The 18,983-nt window shown below is 43.4% G+C and overlaps 1 protein-coding gene across 6 annotated transcripts; it reads left to right on the top strand.

Annotated features, from left to right (window-relative positions):
- Nucleotides 1-4,706: 4,706 nt before the first annotated feature.
- Nucleotides 4,707-17,037, top strand: ABCB9 (ATP binding cassette subfamily B member 9). Of its 6 annotated transcripts, XM_039362582.1 has the most exons (14): nt 4,707-5,188; nt 6,192-6,298; nt 6,501-6,589; nt 8,436-9,167; nt 9,600-9,714; nt 10,294-10,424; nt 10,799-11,004; nt 11,590-11,787; nt 12,284-12,412; nt 12,860-13,048; nt 13,311-13,484; nt 13,993-14,152; nt 14,352-14,488; nt 15,150-17,037. In XM_039362582.1, the coding sequence occupies exons 4-14, from the start codon at nt 8,549-8,551 to the stop codon at nt 15,441-15,443; spliced, it is 2,352 nt and encodes a 783-aa protein (XP_039218516.1). In that variant the 5' UTR covers nt 4,707-5,188; nt 6,192-6,298; nt 6,501-6,589; nt 8,436-8,548; the 3' UTR covers nt 15,444-17,037. The 6 variants fall into 6 exon arrangements, with proteins under 6 accessions (XP_039218516.1, XP_039218514.1, XP_039218517.1 ...); XM_039362580.1 differs by lacking the exon at nt 6,501-6,589 and having other exon boundaries at nt 6,187-6,298; XM_039362583.1 differs by lacking the exon at nt 6,501-6,589 and having other exon boundaries at nt 6,187-6,298; nt 8,549-9,167.
- The last annotated feature ends 1,946 nt before the right edge of the window (nt 17,038-18,983 follow it).

The following is an 18,983-nucleotide window of genomic DNA, read 5'->3' on the forward strand; positions in this document are numbered from 1 at the left end:
GCGCTAGGACTGGGTTATAAGTCACCTTTTTCAGTGCCCTTGCAATTTCAAACAAATGGCTTCTCCGTCTTTTTTTTTTTTGCCTGTCTTCTTCCAGATCAAGCTGTGTGAAACCTGCCAGAATGCAGAGCATAGCAAGAACCTCACCAAAAAAATCCGGCCGGTTAAAGTGGAGCTGCCTTGGGAGGTTGTAGGGCTGGATATTTATGGTACGTGCGTAGTTTATTCCAATTTGTATGGCTTTTAAAACAATTTTTCTTTTTCTTTTTTCTCTTCCTAGTGTTTTCCCACAAGTGCAGGATTTGGTTTTTTTTTCCCCAGATAAAACAAGTGTGGATCTATTTAGTTGCAATAGAAATTGATAAACTAGCTTGTCACCTGAGCATGCCACTGTGGGCTGAAAGGGAGTGGCTGGCCCAAAGTCATCCTGCTGGCTGTAAAGCCTAAGGCATGACTAGAACCATCGCCAGATGATTGATGCAAGGTCATCCAGGTGGCAATTGTGCCTAAGGCTTGACTAGAACTCACCATCTCCTAGTGATTTTCCCAGGGCCATCCCGGTGCTTTCATACCTAGGGTGGACTAGAACTCACTGTCTCCTGTTAATTGGCCCAAAGGTCACCTAGCCTGCTTCAGTGCCCAAGGCAGAACTCACCCTCTCCTAATGATTGACCCCGACTGCTTTCATGCCAAGACGAGACTAGAACTCACAGCCTCCTTTCTAGTCTGCTATCTTTTAAAACAAATGCTAGTTTTTAATTCAGCAACCCGATCACCTTCTCCTCCTCCTCCTTCTCCATCTTGCTGTTGAGTCCGTTTTCTGTTTGTTCCTTTCCCCAGAGTAACTACCTCGTTTCACCTTGCACACCTTCGCCTAAATCTCAGTGAGGTCACCTCAACAACTGACTCTCTTTGGGATGTTCTCTAGGTCCTTTCCCGGAGTCCAGACAAGGCCACAGTCACATCCTTGCCGTGACGGATTATTATACGAAGTGGGTGGAGGCTCTCCCGTTGCTGAAGAGAGATGCTTTTTCGGTGGCCAAAGGTTTGGCTTCCTTGTATTACAGGTGGGCTGACCTCTTCTGCTATTACGGGATTTAAGGTGGTAGCTGCCCATAGGGCCAACCCCTAAAACTAGGAATTTGCAGCTACAGCAAAAAGTAGATTTGAAGGCCACGTTGTCTTACCAGATGCCCTGGTCCACGCCTTTCGTGGACATGGCAATATCATCTCAGCCTACACATCTACTTAGGAGTATTTCTCGTGTGATTTCTTAAACAGGTTTGGGGCATCCAGGAATATCTTGTGCAATCTGAGCTGGGACTTCTGCGAAGAGGTGAGTCAGAATTTTCATTCCCTGGAGCAGTGTTTCCCAACTTCAGGAACTTTAAGATGTGTGGACTTCAACGTCCAGAATTCCCCAGTAAGTCACGCTGGCTGCAGAATTCTGGGAGTTGAAATTCACACAACTTAAGCTCACCATGCTGGGCTGGAAATTCTGGGAGTTGAAGTCCACACATCCTAAAGTTCTGCGGTTGAGAAACATTGCCCTAGGGCCTAGAGGCTGGGCTCCTGCTTTCTGCTAAGCAGTGGTCTGTGCCTCCATGCTCCCTCTGGGAAACATACCATCAAGCTATTGAAAGATCTATTTTTAATCCTGTTGGCTTCTAAATATATTCTGCACAGCTGCTTGTTCTCCTCCGTGGGCAGGACCTAAGCAGTCCATGCAACAAAAGGAGAAAACTACATAGCTATTTCTAACTTCAACTATTGGCACCTTTGGAGCCCGGAGCCCAAAGATTCATGTAGTTCTGCACTTTCAGGTGGTCAAACTCTTATTAGAGAGATGGAACATTACTCAAAGTCTCACCCCGGCCAACTGCACGAACCTGGACTGCCGCACCAACGACCTGCTGAAGTCCTCCATTTACAATGTTGTAAACGAGAAGCCAGGCAGGTGGGACGAGGCCCTGGAGCCAGTTCTGTTTGAGCTCCGCACGTCTGCCAGCCCTGTGACCAAATACCCTCCTTTCTTCCTCCTCTACAACAGATACGCCTGCCTGTCCTCTGAGGTAAAGGAGAACAAATTCAGGGGGTTGTGTGGCTTGAAAAGGGCTGTGTGTGTGTGTGTGTGCGTTGTGTGTTGAGCCACACCACATCATCACCAGCAAGGATCCTTCTGATTTCTCCAAGGTGGCAAATGAACTTGGAGAGATCAAAGCCAGCATCCTTCAGAAGGGATTTGCAAATGCAAATTCGGCCTTTGCAGTTGGTGACTTGGCAGTGCCCCCCTCATCTGAAATGGTAGATTTCAGGTTTCCTGCCTGAGCAGGGGGTTACTAAACGAACGGTTGTAAAATGAGGAGTGGCTGTAGTGTATTTCCTTTCCCGCCCAGCCCTAATAATAATGAACGCATTCAACAAACGCCTTTTTTTTCCTCTCTCCTAGGTGGAATATAAGAAGGAGCAGGGATCCGGGGGTTTTAAAAGCAGCCGCTTCCCGCCATTCACGGCTGCCGCCCAGGAACAACAGAACGCCGTGAAAGAAATTGTAAGTCAAGACTTTAGATCCTTACAGCTGGTCCTCAGCTTACGAACGGTCGCTGAAGAAGCATCTGAAATAGCAAGCAGGCCTGGAACGGATGCTTTGTGGCCCAAAAGGCACTTCCAGACATCATAAAACGACAGGCAACATCCTCGCCACCGCCTGTAGTCCCGGGGCTGCATTTTTGATCAACTGACCAGCCTTTGTGACCGGTTGCAGCATCCTGCAGTCCCGTAATTGTGATTTGTGTGACATATTTTGCCAGTTTCCAGTAAAAAAAAACAGAAGAATGGGTTCAGACGTACAACTGTGGCCTTTGCTTAACACCTCTGGGGATTCTCTTAAGAACTACTTTAAAAAATGCTGTAAAATTGGTTCCGGTCATGTCATTGCCTCTACTTATGACCGTAACAATTTAACACCCATAAATCTGATCCCAATTACAGTCGTAAGTCGAGGACTGTCTTCCGCTGATAACATCCTTCTCTGTAGGAATATCGGAGGAAGCTTAGTGTGTTTTTAAGCGTGAGGCCATCTTCCCAATCTTTTTCTCCTTCCTCCTTTGCAGGTTATTGCCAACATGACGGCCACTTACAAAGGAGAGCCAAAAAGCCTCAAGAGAAAAGGGAAACCTCTGTCCTCCCTCACGTACAAAATGGAGGGCGGCCTTTTGGGGAGAAATGGGGAGCCCCCCCTGAAAAAATTGAAAAGGAGCCAGTTTGTCTCGTTCCAGATCGAGACGGTCTTGAGCCCAGAGCAGAGCTTATCGGGTGTGAAGAAAACGGGATGACTGATCAAGAGATTGTGCCTCCTGTAGGCATTCCCTTCGGCTGTGTACATATCTGTGCGTAACAGGTAGTCCTTGACTTACAACCGTCCCATTTAGTGACTGTTTGAAGTTACAACGGCGCTGAAAAAAAATGGACTTTATCGTTTCCTTTCGACTCATGTAGCATCCCCGCGGTCACCTGATCAAAATTCAGACGCTTGTCAACTGACTCGTATTTATGACCGTGTCCCGGATCCCTTTTGCAACCTTCTGACGAGCCAAGTCAGTGAAGAAGCCAGGTTCACGTAGCAACTGTGTGCCTAACTTAACAACCGTCGTAAGTCGAGGACCCCCTGTATCTAATAAGACCAACAGAGACATATAGATATATAGGAGGTGGGAGCAATATGGTTTAATTGAAATTCTCCCCTTTGTGGAAGAGTCCTGCATAAAGGCTATAAATTTTGCAGGTGGCATGGGGATTTTCCTTATTTATTTTAGCTAACAAGTGTCGGGTGGGGTCAGAGCGATGGGTTTTGACCCAAGAATGCTCCCTTCAAAACCTCACATCCTTTGCAAGCACGCCCTAGGACTTTGGGCCTTTCTCAAGACTGCAGTATTCCCATCTGTAAAATGGGTTTATGTATCTTCTCCATCAAACACACGCACCTACACGCACACACCCCAGGCTGGATGCCTGCTCAACGCTCTGCGGGCTTTATTACGATTATCCAGTTTATTTGCTGCCCGTCTTGCCATTGGAAGCGACTCTGAGCAGCGAAGCCGTCAAAGTTGTGCAAAGGGTTTCTTGGAAATGAAAGAAAGAACGAGAAAAGGTTTCTTAAAAGAAATTCTGAGAAGGCAGCAGAGCAGCCTATGAAAGGGCAGGCCGTTTGTGATTTGAGGTGTCTTATTTTTTGCAAGCTCTGTGCACTGTATTAATGGAGAAAGGATCACTGATAGCCACAAGCAATAGCAGAGGAGTTAATTCCTTTCTCCAGCTAATCACAAAGATGCCTGCATGTTCATTTTATCCTTGGGGAATGTTGGCGACAGGACTGCAAGGCCAACATTATGCTATTCTGAACACAGAGTCCGGGCACTGAGGTGGTGTGTGTATCTTTGCATTTGTGTGTGCAAAAGAAACAGATTGACCAACACTCAGGCTGATGAGCTAAACAGTGGGGTTGGGTCCAAATTGCCTCTGTGAATATGTAAGTAATCATGTAATAAATTTAGGCTGATGCACTGAAGCAGCTTGCTTGTCCAAGTGTCTGACCCAAGTTCTCAGTGTGAAGTGCTCCCACATAATTTCAAAATAGCCCCGCTTCCCACAGCCTAAGAAACTCACTGCCACAAGATAAGTCCACTGTGAGGAAGCAAGGACCTGGCAGTGACTCTGGAGGGCTGAAGATGACGGCAGCTCTCAAGAGTAACTTCAGTAGTTTGGAAGGAGCCATTGGAGGAGGCTGCGATGCAACACAGAAACACACCCGCACACCGCTTGCTTTGGAAAACTGCCTTTTCCTGTACTTCTGCTCCCGCCCCATCACGCATTATGGGGTTTGCAATCCATGCAAAGCCCTGGGAAGGGCCAAGCTTTTTGCTTTTTCACGCGGGATGATTCAGGCTCTGTATGTGTGTTGCGTTATTTATTTATTCATTTTTGTTTCCTCCGCTTCTCCCTTTGGCAATTGCCCGAAAGGGAGGACCAGCCTCAGCATCTTTCTCCAGCTGCAAAAGTAGGAAGGCGTGGGCGGGGCCTCGCGAGGAGGCGGGGTCCAGCGGAGGCCCCGCCCCTTCCGACCTTGTCCGGGGAGCCGCTCAGCCTCCGCCGGTCAAAGGAGATTAGCGCGTCTTGCGCTCGTCTGCAGGTAAAGAGGGTCGGGGGGGGGGGGGAAGGTTGGCGTGTTTTGCATGCACACGTGCACCCGCAGACCCGTGCAGGCTGGCTTCCCTCCCTGGAAGGATGCAGAGAGGCAGCTGAGGCTTCCCACGCCTTTTTTTTTTTTTTTTGACCCATCCCTGCGGGAAGATGAATCTGTCTCCTCTCTGCAAAACACCTGTCCTTTTAATTTCATTTAATTTATTTTTTTTTTCCTCTTTCTTCCATGCTGATGCAGACGCCAGGCGGGGCAAATCCTTGCTTGCAAAGGCAGAATCGCCCCACTTTTGAACCCCCGGGTTTGCAGAAAGGGAAATTCAGGCCCTTAACTGGGATCTGCCCACCTTTTCTTGCTGGCTTGCTTGATGTTGTCCAGTCCTTTGCTGCCCCCAAGCTGTAGCTGCAGATACTGGTCCTGATGGGAACTTCTGGAGAGTCCCTGGCGTTGGCTGGGCCTACCTTGCAGGGATCTCAGGAGGATTAAAAAAAAAGATTTGGGAGGCTTTAGACCCACCCATCTTGCCAGCCTTCAGAATTATCCTGAATTTTGCAAAGGAGACCTGTGGGTAAAAAAAAAATGATCTCTTTTCTATTCGGATTAGCTTTTGAGGTGGAAAGGATGCAACTAAAAGCCGAATGAGATGAAGGCAAGTCTGACTAAAGGGGAGGTTGGGAATGGGGGCTTCTGAGGGCTCCAAGGATTGTTTTTTTTTTTTTTGTCCTGCCATTTGATCAAAATGACTGAGTCACACCGGGAAATAAGTTGAGATCTGGGTAACTTCCTTTGCAGCCTGTTTCGTCCCCGTCTTTCGTCCGCTGCAGCAGATTGATCAAGCTGAGTCAGTCTTTTCCACCCACCCTGCGTGTTTTGAATCTAGTGGAAAGTGGATTTTTTTTTTAATTTGGCATCTGAGCAGCCTGGATGCTTTATTGGGAAATTAGGAAGCTCTCCTTCCCATCAAAGTTAATCTCTCCCTTTCATTTAAGGGCAGATCCAGCATCTCTCCACTGCGGAACTCTCTGACAACTGCTGTTAAAATGTTTTATTTTTGGCAAGGAGCGTATTTTTAGGTCAAAGCAAGGCAACTGTTTAGCCAAGGTATGAAATAAAGTCAATAAATTAGATTTTATTGTGCTGGCCGAAAGTTAATTTTTGCATTGCATTTTTCCTCTTTAAATGATTTGGCAGATTCTGGCAAGGAGCTTTTTTGGCTTATTATGCCATTAAGCACATTTAACTGGGTTGAAATGAAACTTCCCCAAATTATGTTTCGATGAGTTCCCTTTTTTTTCCCGTTCAGGATTTTGGAGCCTTTACACAGATTCTGTTCTTGGTCCTGAAGTTGTAATGATGATCAAAGTTGAGCCAATGTTTTCTGCAGATGTTAAGGTAGGGGAAAAGGACAAAGGAAATATAAAAAGATAGTCCAGCAATTTTATAGAGTTTTTTTTTTAAAAAAAAGGAATTTATCTTTATCTTTTAGGCTCAATTTGGAATATCTCCATTCTGGTTTGTTTGGTATAAGTATAAAAATCTGAGCATCTCCAAAGGTGTTCCCTGATCGGGGAGTTTTTCGCCCCGTTATCTGAATTAAATACAGGGTGAGATTTATACGACATTGCAGTTTTAAATGTCAGTGTTTTCAGATTGGCTTTTGATCTGGAAAGGAATCAACAAAAATCCAAACCAGATGAAGGCAAGTTTGAAAGGGAGGTTGAAAAATCCCTTATAAAACCTGGATGCTTTTAAATCCATTTATTTATAGCATCTGTTAAAGCAATGCCCCCCCCCTCTCCCTTCTCTCTCTAGTTTCCAAAGCTTGTGCTTAACCTAGAAAGATTAAAACCAAAGAGGTTTTTTCATTGTCCTTCCTGTCCAATTCTTTCTGCTTCCTACCCCTTCCAGAAGGGCCCATCATCCTTAGTCATGGCAGATGGGGTCTGGAATCCTTTCTGAGAGTCCCAAGTCTCCCAGTATGATATGATTCCGTTCTCTGGATCATCCGGTACTTTTCCTGAAGGCTTCAGATGAAATAAATAGGAATATATACATGTCCATTCAGGGATTTGATTTAGATCTGAATGAAAGATGAACAAATTTTTTTAAAAAAAAAAAAACAGCCCAGAAGGATCAACTTTCCCTGTTTCCATGGCAACAGCCAAGCGGCCTAACAGTCCTTGGTTACAGAGACCATCCATCCTTTATTATTAAGGACAGTCCTTTATTTCACAAAACTGGTTTATTTTTCCAACAGCCATATTTTTGTTCTGGATTTTTCTTTGTCGTGCGAAGTTACGAAGATAAATAATTAGCATTTTTGGTCCTTATGCATAGACTTTCGGATTTGCCAGCTTTTCTAGGTTTCTATTTTTTTCCAAGAAAATATGGTCATTGAATTGCTGGTCTACCTTAAAATCCTCATCTTTATTTATCTAAAGAGATGCTGAGAGGTGAGGTTTGTCCCAGGATGCTGGTTTAAAATAGAAAGCAATGAACAATTGAGGAATATTCATTGTTTTTGGCTTGTCATAAGGCTAATTCAGTTGGCTGTTCCACTTCCTGTTTTGTACGGCCAGGTAGCCTAATTTGCAAAGGTAGTTTATTATGGTTTATTCCAGAAAATATCAACAACAAATAAAATCCTGATTATATCCATAGACCAGCATAAGAGGGTAGGGTGCAGCCATGAAAAAGAAGAATAAAGGAGAGAGAGAGTGAGAGAGCTAAAACATCTAAAAATGATGCTCAAAAGCTAGAAGATATAAAAGATATATATATATAAAAAAAGGAGAATTTAAAAGAAGTGGTAGGAAGATCAGATGAGACTAGAGGAACAAACAAAAGTTTCTGGAAGATTATACAGGTAGTCCTCTACTTACGACAAGAATTATGGTTGTAAGTTGTGCTGATCGTTAATGGGTCATCAGGTGATTGTGCCCGATTTTATACAGTGGTGGTTAAGCAAAATGGCGGCCATTCAGCCAACCCATTGTACCCAATGAGTGGTTCAACTGGTTTGGAAGTAGCTCTGGAGAGTAACTCTGCATGTACCAAGTTACCAAGCATTGTAACACGGTGAATTTGGTGCTCAAAAGATCTAGATGAAACCAGCGACGGTTCGGTGTCCAGCTATCTCTTCCTTTTTCCTTAGTTGTGCACAGCAACTGCAACTTAGGTAAATCATCGTTAAGAAGTCATGTGTGAATATGCTGTCCTGTTCTCTCCTCTCTTGCAGGAAAAACTGAGCAGTGATGTTGGCATTAACCCTGGCCTAAGAGCTTTGTGTCTCTTCCTTCCCTTCTGTTTTATGATTCCCACCTCTCTACCTCATTTTGGAACCGGTTTAAGATGCGCGCTTGGACAGCTGTGGCCAGCACCCTCACCTTCCTAGGGACGGATGTGACGTTGACCACCCTGTTGTACGAACACAACCGCCACAGCAGGACCATCCTTCAGGATCTCAAGCACTTCAACATCTTTGACTCCATGCTGGATATTTGGGGCTCTTGTCTGTATCGCAGCTGCCTGCTCTTGGGGGCCTCCATTGGGGTGGCCAAAAACACCAGTTATGGTCCCAGACGGTTGAAAGGGTCCCGGATCTTTATCATCTTGGTCTGCTTGGCGATTGGGATTTATGCCCTGGTCAAGTTGCTTCTTTATTCTGAAGTGAGAAAGACCATCAAGGACCCTTGGTTTTGGGGTTTGTTCGCCTGGACCTACATCTCGCTGGTGGCCACTTTCTCTTTTTGGCAGCTGCTTTCCTCTGTGACCCCTGCCAGGGATACCTTGGAGATTAATTCAGAATCCAGGGCTGAAGCAGAAGACGTCGGAGACCCCAGTTCTCCTGGGGTTCAGGGAAAGAAAGAGGAGGCCTCAGCTGCCACCATTTGTAAACTCCTGTCCTACACCAAGCCAGATGTTCACTTCCTTGTGGTGGCCTTTTTCTTCCTCTTACTAGCTGCTTTAGGTGAGTAGTTTGGGTATAAAAATAGAACAAGGTGAATACTCCTAATTGCCTTTGTGTTGTGTTTGAAAGGTTAATGACTGTGGTTTTGCGACATTAGGAGTGGTGTAGATGGTTAAAGTTTACTGAATGTTTGATGATTTTGTGGGAAAGATCAATATCAAACTGGAAGTTAATGTAACCTATAATAATTGAAATTGGTTTATTCAAAGCATGGATCCTTTGGTCATTCTTAAATTCCAGATGAGTTGAGTGGCCACTTCTCTTGCGATCTGCAACATCTGGTAGATCATAGCTCGTTCATCTCTACTTAGCGCCATCAACTAATTCCCAACTTTTTCAAATCTTTTGAGACTTGGGAAAGAAATTGCTCTGAAGTTGACCGCCAAATCCTTGTGCTTTTCACTTTTATTCTGATTTTTTGCTTCTCAACAGGAGAAACCTTCCTTCCATACTACACTGGCCAGGCCATTGATGGGATAGTCATCCAGAAGTCCATGGACCAGTTTTCCAAGGCAGTGGTGATCATGGCGTTTCTAGCCATAGGAAGGTAGCTTCATTAGACCGTTGGCGTGTTTACTATCTTACAGTCTGAAGATTGAAATGCATGGTTGTTGCGTGACGTAGCTTGCAATGGTTCCAGGCTGTCATGTAGATTGTCTCTTACATGGGAACTTCCAAGAAATTGCAAGTTCTGGAATTGGGGAAAGAACACAAGTTAAAATGAGTGGGATTGTGTGGAATAATCTTTTCTGCTCCTTCCATGGTGTGTGTGTGTGTGTGTGTGTGTGTGTGTGTCTGGGAAACCTTGCAGGGAAGGAAAGATATCGTGGGAGAAGTTCTGAAATTCCTCAAATTGAAAAATCTCCTTTATAGAACATTACAGATGGAGTTCCATGGGAAAGGTCCAAATTTTACTCCTGTCCTGTAAAGATACTGCTTTTGCACAATGCTCTCTTGGTTTTAAAATTACATTTGAGTGTAATGTTTGGGAGCAAAATCTGAGTTGAATCTTACGGGTGTCTCTCTGAAGCATTCCTTTCTTGATAGCGTATAGGTAATTCTGGGCTTAGGGGTGTTGCGTGTGTTGGTTTCTGCCAGTCCTATAACATCTCTTATCTGCAATCAGCTCATTTACCGCAGGTATCCGAGGCGGCCTCTTCACCCTGGTGTTTGCTAGATTGAATATCAGGCTCCGTAACAGACTGTTTCGATCGCTAATGGTGCAGGAAATGAGTTTCTTTGACGAAAATCTCACTGGTGAGTTTCTCTATATTTTGGGTCAGGTCAGGAGTGGGGGGGGGCATGACCCTGCAAATGTTGGTCAAGTACAGTATCACTAATCAGGCTGGTTGGGACTATTGGGAATTGTAGTTCAGGAGAATCTGTAGGCTGGTAGATTGAACACCTTTAGTCTAGACTGGTGTTTCTGAATCTTGGCAACTTTGAGACACGTGGACTTCAACTCCCAGAATTCCCCCAAGCTTAAAGTTTCTGAAGCTTGAGAATATTGACTTTGTTGGAAAAGCAGAGTGCTAATACTTCTTCAGTGCCATTTTCTATAGACTGTATTCTCTTGTTGTGTTTTCTTTTCCGTTGATCCTTTGTCTTCTGTCCTCCTTCCTCTCTCGCAGGTGACATCATTTCCCGACTCACATCAGACACAACCATTGTGAGCGACCTTGTCTCCCAAAACATCAACATCTTTTTGCGCAACCTGGTCAAAGCCACCGGGGTCATTGTTTTCATGTTTAGTCTCTCGTGGCAGCTGTCCTTGGTGACCTTCATGGGCTTCCCTATAATCATGCTGATGTCAGACGTTTATGGGAAATACTATAAGGTTAGTTTTATGGAGGTCTTAGAATATTCCTTTAATCCTTGGCAACGTTTGGGGGAAGATCTCTTAAACCCCTGTGTTGCTAGTTATGGTCAGGTCAACTGATATATGTGAATGATCACATATTGTTCAAATACTTTTAGGCTAACGTTGAATTTTGGTAAGGCTCCCCAAATTATGAAAGATGCTCAGAGCTACTTCTAAGCAGTTTCCATTAATGTCCCTCACCTGCAGACAGAATCTTGCCAAACTAAAGTAACTACTTGCATAGCTAAAGATTTATTCTGAGAACTTCTAGGGAGGTACCATCTTAACTCTCTTCCTCCCAACTAAACTCTAAACTTTGCTGTCTCTTGCTCCTCTGGAATGCAGCCCCTCCTTTCTCGGAATCCAGACGATGTTCCACCACAGTTTTCTTCTCAAAGCCACATCTGGCCCTGGATACTGACTGCACATATATGCACATACCTGTATTTCTATTTAGCATCTGGAATGTCATGTGAGCTCCCAGATTTGAGGGCAGCTTGGAGTACTGTTAAAGTAGGACATTTTTAGAGGTGGCTCTTCTTCTTTCTTTTTACCAAGTAGAAGCTCTCTAAAGAAGTCCAGAATGCGTTGGCCAAGGCGAACAACACCGCCGAAGAAACCATCTCCGCTATGAGGACAGTCCGAAGCTTTGCCAACGAGGAGGCCGAGGCTGACGTCTATTGGGAGAAATTGCAGCAAGTCTACAAACTTAATAAAAAAGAGGCGATGGCTTACACCTACTATGTGTGGTCAAATGGAGTAGGTTGAAATGTGTCCTTCTCTCTTCAACAGAAATAACTAAGAGGGCTTTTTTTTTTTAATCTTTTCTGTCCTTTCTTCAGTTCTGCTTTGGGCACACAGCAAGGGGAAGGGATTCTCAGATGTATACCAAAAGATATGGTTCTCTTAGGCCAAGAGTAAATAAGAGCACATTTATTGTGCCAAGTATTTTTTCAGAGTTGCGTTCACGTCAGCAGCTGCCTGAAGTCTCGTCTGTCCTTGCTAACTTAGGAAAGTGCCGATAGAAAAGAATATTTGTAGTTCAGGGCTGAACTGTGGGGTCCTTGGTGTTCCCTGAGCTTGGTGGTTTTGCGGACGTTTCATGACCAAGCTAGGTGTTGCTGATAGGAAAATGTTTTGTGTGTCTGAAGAATTAGACTAGCCTTGCCCAGTTTGGTGTCCTCATGAGTTAAACTGGAGTTCAACTCCAAAGTTGATGGTGATACAAAGCTCAGGTGTTTATCTTTGATTCCAGCTCACCCTACTCATCGTTCAAGTGAGCATCTTATACTATGGAGGCCATCTGGTGATCACAGAGCAAATGACAAGTGGCAACTTGATATCCTTCATTATTTATGAATTCGTCTTGGGGGACTGCATGGAGGTAAGTGACACTTTTTAGACCATCTCTGTATTCTTGTCTGAAAGGAATCAGCGTCTCTGATCTCAGCTGAATATCTTCCACTGTTTTCCCCTATGCGTGGGCTGGGTTTTTGTAAATATGAAGACTGACCACGGTTGAAGTTGTCTTAAAATGCCTTTTATAGAAGTTGTCAACCAAATCTGTCCTTCATAAACATCCTAGCCATTTTTCTGTTAAAAATTAGAGGTGTCCGTGGACTTAATCTTTTTTATGGGTTATTCGTCTGCAGCCTACAATTTAGATTTCTTTAAGGCAGAAATGTAAAATGGCCCTTATTCAGAATTGTATTTTCTCAGGCATATTTCTTTTCAAATGCAGAACAATGAGCTTCTTACAACCCCAATTGCACAGTAAGATTTTTGTTGAAATGAAAATACCTAGTAATTTTTTTTTCTTTCTCTCTTTTAGTCCATTGGTTCAGTTTACAGCGGCCTCATGCAGGGTGTGGGAGCCGCTGAAAAGGTATTTGAGTTCATAGACCGTCAGCCCACAATGTTAAATGATGGGACTCTGGCTCCTAGCCAACTGGAAGGAAAAGTGGAATTCAGGAATGTCACTTTTGCTTACCGCACTCGTCCTTCGTCCCAGGTTTTACAGGTAAGTTTCTCATATTTATATATTTTTGGTGTGCAAAAAATTCCAGATCTAAAGAAGAAGGATGAAAAGAATAAGTGCTGAACTTTCTTCCCATGGTTCTAAAACCATAGTTTCTCCATATTATTTCTTTAGAGTTTTGGTGGGGCTAAAGAACATCTTTCCAAGTGATTTCAAGCTCTAGGCATACACCTGCCTTGGAAAGGTAACCCCAAAAGATGCCAAGTCATGGATGAGACATGATGATGATCTGTTGGTCTTGTAGGATGTCTCCTTCATTCTCCATCCTGGGAAAGTAACAGCGCTGGTGGGGCCTTCAGGCAGCGGGAAGAGTTCCTGTGTCAACATCATGGAGAACTTCTACCCTCTTCAACAGGGCCAGGTTCTTCTGGATGGACAGCCTATCAGTCTGTATCAACACAAGTATCTTCACTCGGTGGTATGAATCGCCAATAGCTGGCGGCCTAGATTGGCTGGGTATGACAAGATTCGTTTCCAGGAAGGACACCTTAGCCCTTCAGGTTGTGGAGATAGTTGTGATAAAATCACCAAGGACGAATTAGGCTTCTAACTGTCTGAAGGACTCACTCATCCCTGTAGCTCATAGCTAGCAAGTCCCATTGGTTAGATAAAACCAACTATCATTTTCTTTCAACTGAAAAATGTGTAAAGTTTGAAGAGTTCATCTTGGATCCCCAAAATGGAGAGAATTGGTTCCTTGAGTGATGGTTTGACAGCCAACCTGCCCCATTGTAGCAGCAGTTGGTGGGAAAGGCAAGGGGAGTCCTTAAGGGTAGCTATAAGTGACTGCATGATGCACCAAGAAACATTACATCATGTAATTCCCATTCATTCAGCAATAGAAGTCTTTCTGATAGTCAACCAATTTTTTCATCAGGTCTTCTCCATCTCTTCACACACACTCCAAACTCCCATTTTCTCTCTAGATCTCCCTGGTGAGCCAAGAGCCAGTCTTGTTTGCCCGATCTATTGCGAAAAACATCTCTTACGGTTTGGACTCAGCCCCGTACGATTTAGTCGTTCAAGCTGCCCAAAATGCCAATGCCCACACCTTTATTATGGAATTGCAAGACGGCTATCACACAGGTAGGGCTTGACACCACAAATCCTCCTGGCGGCAAATGAATCAGCCCTGAAATCGGGGCCGTTAGCGCCACCTTAAGAGGCAAATTAATATTTTTTTTTGTTGAAGTCAGGTTGACGTTGGCTGACAGGATGGCTTATAAAGAAATCCAGCAGGATTTACTATTCTGTTTTTTTTTTCTTCTTTGTTTCCTTCCTGCAGAAGCTGGGGAGAAGGGAACCCAATTGTCCGGCGGTCAGAAGCAGAGAGTGGCGATCGCAAGAGCTTTAATCAGAAACCCACCAATCCTGATTTTGGATGAGGCTACAAGCGCTTTAGATGCAGAGAGTGAACACGCGGTGAGCACGATGGGTTTCCTGTTCAGACTTCCTGAGCCTTCAGCAGAGTTCGTTGTTAGCTAAGATGTCAGAGAACGAGGTCGTTTGTGAACAAAAAGAGATTCTATCTCTTAAGTCAGTGTTTCTGAACCTTGACAACTTTGAGGCATGCGGACGTCAACTCCCAGAATTCCCCAGGCAGCCATGCCTTAGTTACCAAAGGTTCAAAAATACTGCTGTAATTGTCACGTTGCTGACTTCACAGAGAGGATTCTCAGTTAAATCCTTGAGAGAAATCAAAATAAAAACCAATATATGAGCCAAATATTAGATTTACCCAAGAGACACATTTGGGGGGGGGGTCTTCCCAAAACATTGAAAACAGTCTGGGTTTATACAGTACAAATTATCAAAATTAACCCCAACTAAACTTGAGCTTAACAGACGATCACAGCTCCTAACTTGATTAAACATGTTTGAACATAGCTATATTATTAATAAGGACTTGAGGGGTTTTATTGAAACCTGCTCCGTTCTTGTTACTCCTGTTTTGTTGTTTGATTGCTTGGAAGCTCTCCTGAGCAAATAGATGGAATATTTTCCCGTCCGATTTGGGGAGAGTGTTTTGGATGAAAAGTGGGGATGTCTTTTTCTTGATATAATCCATCTCTCTTCCTGGCAGATTCAGAAAGCCATTTATGAACATGTGCAGAATCACACGGTGCTGGTCATCGCCCATAGACTAAGCACTGTGGAAAAGGCACACCACATCATTGTTCTTGACAAGGGCCGTGTGGTACAGCAAGGAACGCATAAGCAGCTTATGGAAGAAGGCGGCCTTTATTACAAGCTAGTGCAAAGACAGATTCTTGGCCGTGAAACAGGCACAGGGGACAGCTGTCCAGTGGATGGTGGCTTGGCTAACATCCAGAAAGGTTCTCCCAAGACAGGATTGGCAGAAGAGATAAAGAAGTGACACCACAATTGCTGAACTTGAAGATGCTCAACTGGACCGTCCGGCTGTCAACTGATCCCAGGAGTGAATGTAACAAGGGTTCCCATCAAACCCTAGATGGAAGAGTTATCATCTTTCACAGGGCTTCCCTAGTCTTCCTTATCTGATGGTGGCTAATTAAACAATCCTAAGCAGTTGTCCAACCTGAATTACGCCCAGGAGGTAGCCTCCTGTAGATCAGAAAGAAAACCAGATGCAGTTCTCTTAACGGGCTATGTGTTCTTCCCACTGATATACCTTGCAAACTTTGCTCTTAACATATAAACGGGCATGGTTTTAGGGGTGTGCACTATAAGGAAGAATAAAGACCTTTGATGGACCTCCATGTTGGCTCACCACTATGGGCCAAGATGGAAATAACATGCTTGGGATTGGCATTGAAGCCAACCGGTTGACTTTGGGATCACTCTGGTGCCTACAGATTTTCCTTTGTGCTTCCATGAAAGTTGAACTGGAACTCCAGATCTAATGCACTTTCCATAGGGAGCCTGGCTCATCCGGAATTTAGAATGTCTTGATATCTACGTGTTGTAGTCCAGGTCAATGGTTCCCTGGGTATCTCTGGTGAACTGTGGTACTCCACAAGCTGCATATGCATGAAGGTTTTCTTATAAAACCAGCGCTGTTTCAGTTGGGTAGGGGTTATTTCTGATTGTTCTCAGAGGTAGTAGCAGTAGCATCCCTAATGGCATTGCAATAAAACCTCCAGCCCTAACAACAGAGAGAACAAGAGGACTGCACCTGTTATCTGCAGTGCATACCTGAATGGCAATAAAGGTGGAGAGAGAGCCTTGGTTAGGAGAAATGGGCTGTTTTATTGCCATTGGAATTATTTACATTTTTATCGCTGGTATGCACAGTTGCACACAATTTGGGTTGGGCACCTGAATATCCCAACTAGCAAGTCAGCTCTGTTTGCAAACTATTTATTTCTCAAGAACAAAGGTTTTGTTTTCCTTTTTTTGTTTTGTTTTAATGCCTAAAATCAGACAAGTCAGTTTTAAAATACGCTCATTTTGCCAGGGAACATTTTCTTTCAAATTATATTTTAAGATATAGATTCTGCTAAAAATTCCAGATATTGAGGGTTATAGTTGTTTTGTTTAGTTAATTAGTTAAATCATCAAGCATCAGTTTTCCAAATTATTTTGATGGGTTTGTTGTGTTCCAACTAACAAAGAAAAGGAAAGGGGGGGGGGAAACCCTCCCAAATCTAGCTGCGTAATTTGACCTATTTTGATCTATGATGTTTCCAGCTGGATAAATATTAGAGTTCTCAGCCAAATATGTGCTTAAAAAAACAAAACTGTGAATTGAAGTGGAACAATTACCCGGCAACCCTTAATCTTAGTAATCCTGAAAAGGTAATTTGTTCTCTCTGGGTAGCCTTTCCAGTTGCACTCGGTTGTAAAATGACTCAAGCACTTTATCACATTTTAATTACTTTCTGATACTTCGATGAGCAGATTTTTGTTGTTAGCAGTGTTTCAAAAGAACATATTTTACAAGCACTTCACTAAATTAAACAACAAAAAAGACTACCTCTGATATTCTACTTTTAGTGTCTGTGTCTTCAATAATCTGTCCCAAATAGCCTTTTATTGGTAGAGTCCCCATCCAAGAGATAGCAAATGTTTCTTGATTAACAACAACAAAGAGTTAACCCCTTTAATGTAATATTTGTTTATGCTCTGCTGGTGAAAAGAAAAAAAGTTATTCTTTTTTTTTTTTTGATAAAGCCAGTTCTTCCTAACTTTGCTTTGCAAAGTAAAGTTAATCTATTGCTTCCATTACTCAAGGTAGCATGGTCCATAATAATGCAAGTTATGGACAGAGATACTATAGGTCCCATGGATGAGCAGGACAAACGGCTGATTTTCTTACATTCTCTTTCGTTGTCTTGCGTTAATTGCAAATAATTTCCTTGACTTTGCTGGCACCATCGTGAAATTTGTTTTATGCTGGTTTCTACAACCCGGTCTTCACCCAACCTTTTATGCCCCCTTACTCAAAGGTTTGGCATTTTATGTACATCTTTTATTTGCAGTCTTGATACATGTACCATTGCGCCAACAACAATAGAGATGGCCAGTGAAGTTTACCGAGTAAACATACATGGATTTATGAGAATTTGAACTGGTAGTAGGATGGTTTAATCGGCTATCTCGGGAGAAGGTTGAAGGCTTCTTAAGAGTGCAGGTAGTCCTTGATTTACAACCAAAATTGGCACCAGAATTTCTGTTGCTAAGCAAGGCAGTTATTAAGGGAGTCCTGTCTGATTTTAAGACCTTTTTGCCACAGTTGCTAAGCGAGTGTTATCTCCCGTCATTGAGTGTATCCAGCTTCCTCCCATTGATTTTGCTCATGTGTCACTTTCCAAATGTCTGAATTTTGATCATATGACCTTGGGGATGCTACAAAGAGGGTAAGTGGAGGACTGGTTGTATATCACGTTTTTCAGTGCCGTTGTAACTTTGAACAGTTGCTAAATGAACAGTTGTGAGTCAAGGATTACTTGCAGGCTTGCAAATTAAATCCTGTATGAACTTTCCAGTATAGCTAGCTATTGTCATACATTCAGCTCAAAGAAGTGGGTGTGCATCCTGAAAGCACAATTACAAATAAATCAGGTCAAATGCCTCCTCCTATTGCAGGAATTATTCAAAGAGGCTGGGTGCCAACTCTTTGTAATTAACAAAATTAAATAATCATGACAGGTTTCAAGTGAATCCTGGATGTATGTACCTAGGCACTGACACGCCTCACCTTGAGATTTCATAGACCAAGGGAAGGATTTCATATTGGAAATGGGAAGTCGGAGAGAATGATGCAATTAAATTGTATTAATACAGCTCCAAATCTGATAAGGTAATTGAACAAATTCCATTCAATGCAAATGTGTGACTTTATTAAAATGGAGGTGGCCAGTCTCTGAACCTCAGATGCAAGATCCAAATGTTTTCTGCTCAGCCCAAGAGCAAATTCTACTAAAATAACTATCTTTTATCCTCGGGGTAGAGAGAAATTGGTCCAAGGAAGAATTGCAACCTCAAATCTTCCCATGCTAAGGAGGCTGGAAGGTATGTCAAATTATTCCTGAATTGTTCCACCACAATGCTAACTCTCAGGTTGTTTTCTTTTCCTCCTATATTTAGTTTGAACTAATTATAAAACATTAGGAAGAGGGAAAGGAATGGGTTTTTCTTTGACCTGCAGAATGCCAAAGCTCAAATCAGGAAATCCGGTCTGGAAAAAAACGATCAGCTGGACTATTGTTGACATATTTAGCTATCAAGGCTTCCCTGGCAATGGAGAAGGCACACCTTGAGTTGTGCAATGCCAGGTTATCATTTTAAACCTTGCCCTTGAAGTTGTTTAGAAATTTTAGCTTGGAGAGAGCGAAGACCACATCTGTACTTAAAGATGCAGGTCTCTTTTAAAGTTAAAAAAAGGCGTTCTCCCCTATGAGAATGCAGATGAATGCTCCAGTTAGGAGACCTA

This window comes from Crotalus tigris, unplaced genomic scaffold, assembly GCF_016545835.1.
Source record: "Crotalus tigris isolate CLP2741 ecotype Arizona unplaced genomic scaffold, ASM1654583v1 scf7180000019478.12717781048:2074007, whole genome shotgun sequence".
NCBI lineage: Eukaryota > Metazoa > Chordata > Lepidosauria > Squamata > Viperidae > Crotalus > Crotalus tigris.

Excerpts from the sequence above, each read along its gene's own strand:
- ABCB9 (XM_039362578.1), top strand. The coding sequence starts at position 4,889 with ATGCAAAGCCCTGGGAAGGGCCAAGCTTTTTGCTTTTTCACGCGGGAT. Across the intron at positions 5,189-8,548 it reads CGTCTTGCGCTCGTCTGCAG|ATGCGCGCTTGGACAGCTGT; the intron begins GTAAAGAGGGTC and ends AACCGGTTTAAG. Across the intron at positions 11,005-11,589 it reads TTTATGGGAAATACTATAAG|AAGCTCTCTAAAGAAGTCCA; the intron begins GTTAGTTTTATG and ends TTTACCAAGTAG.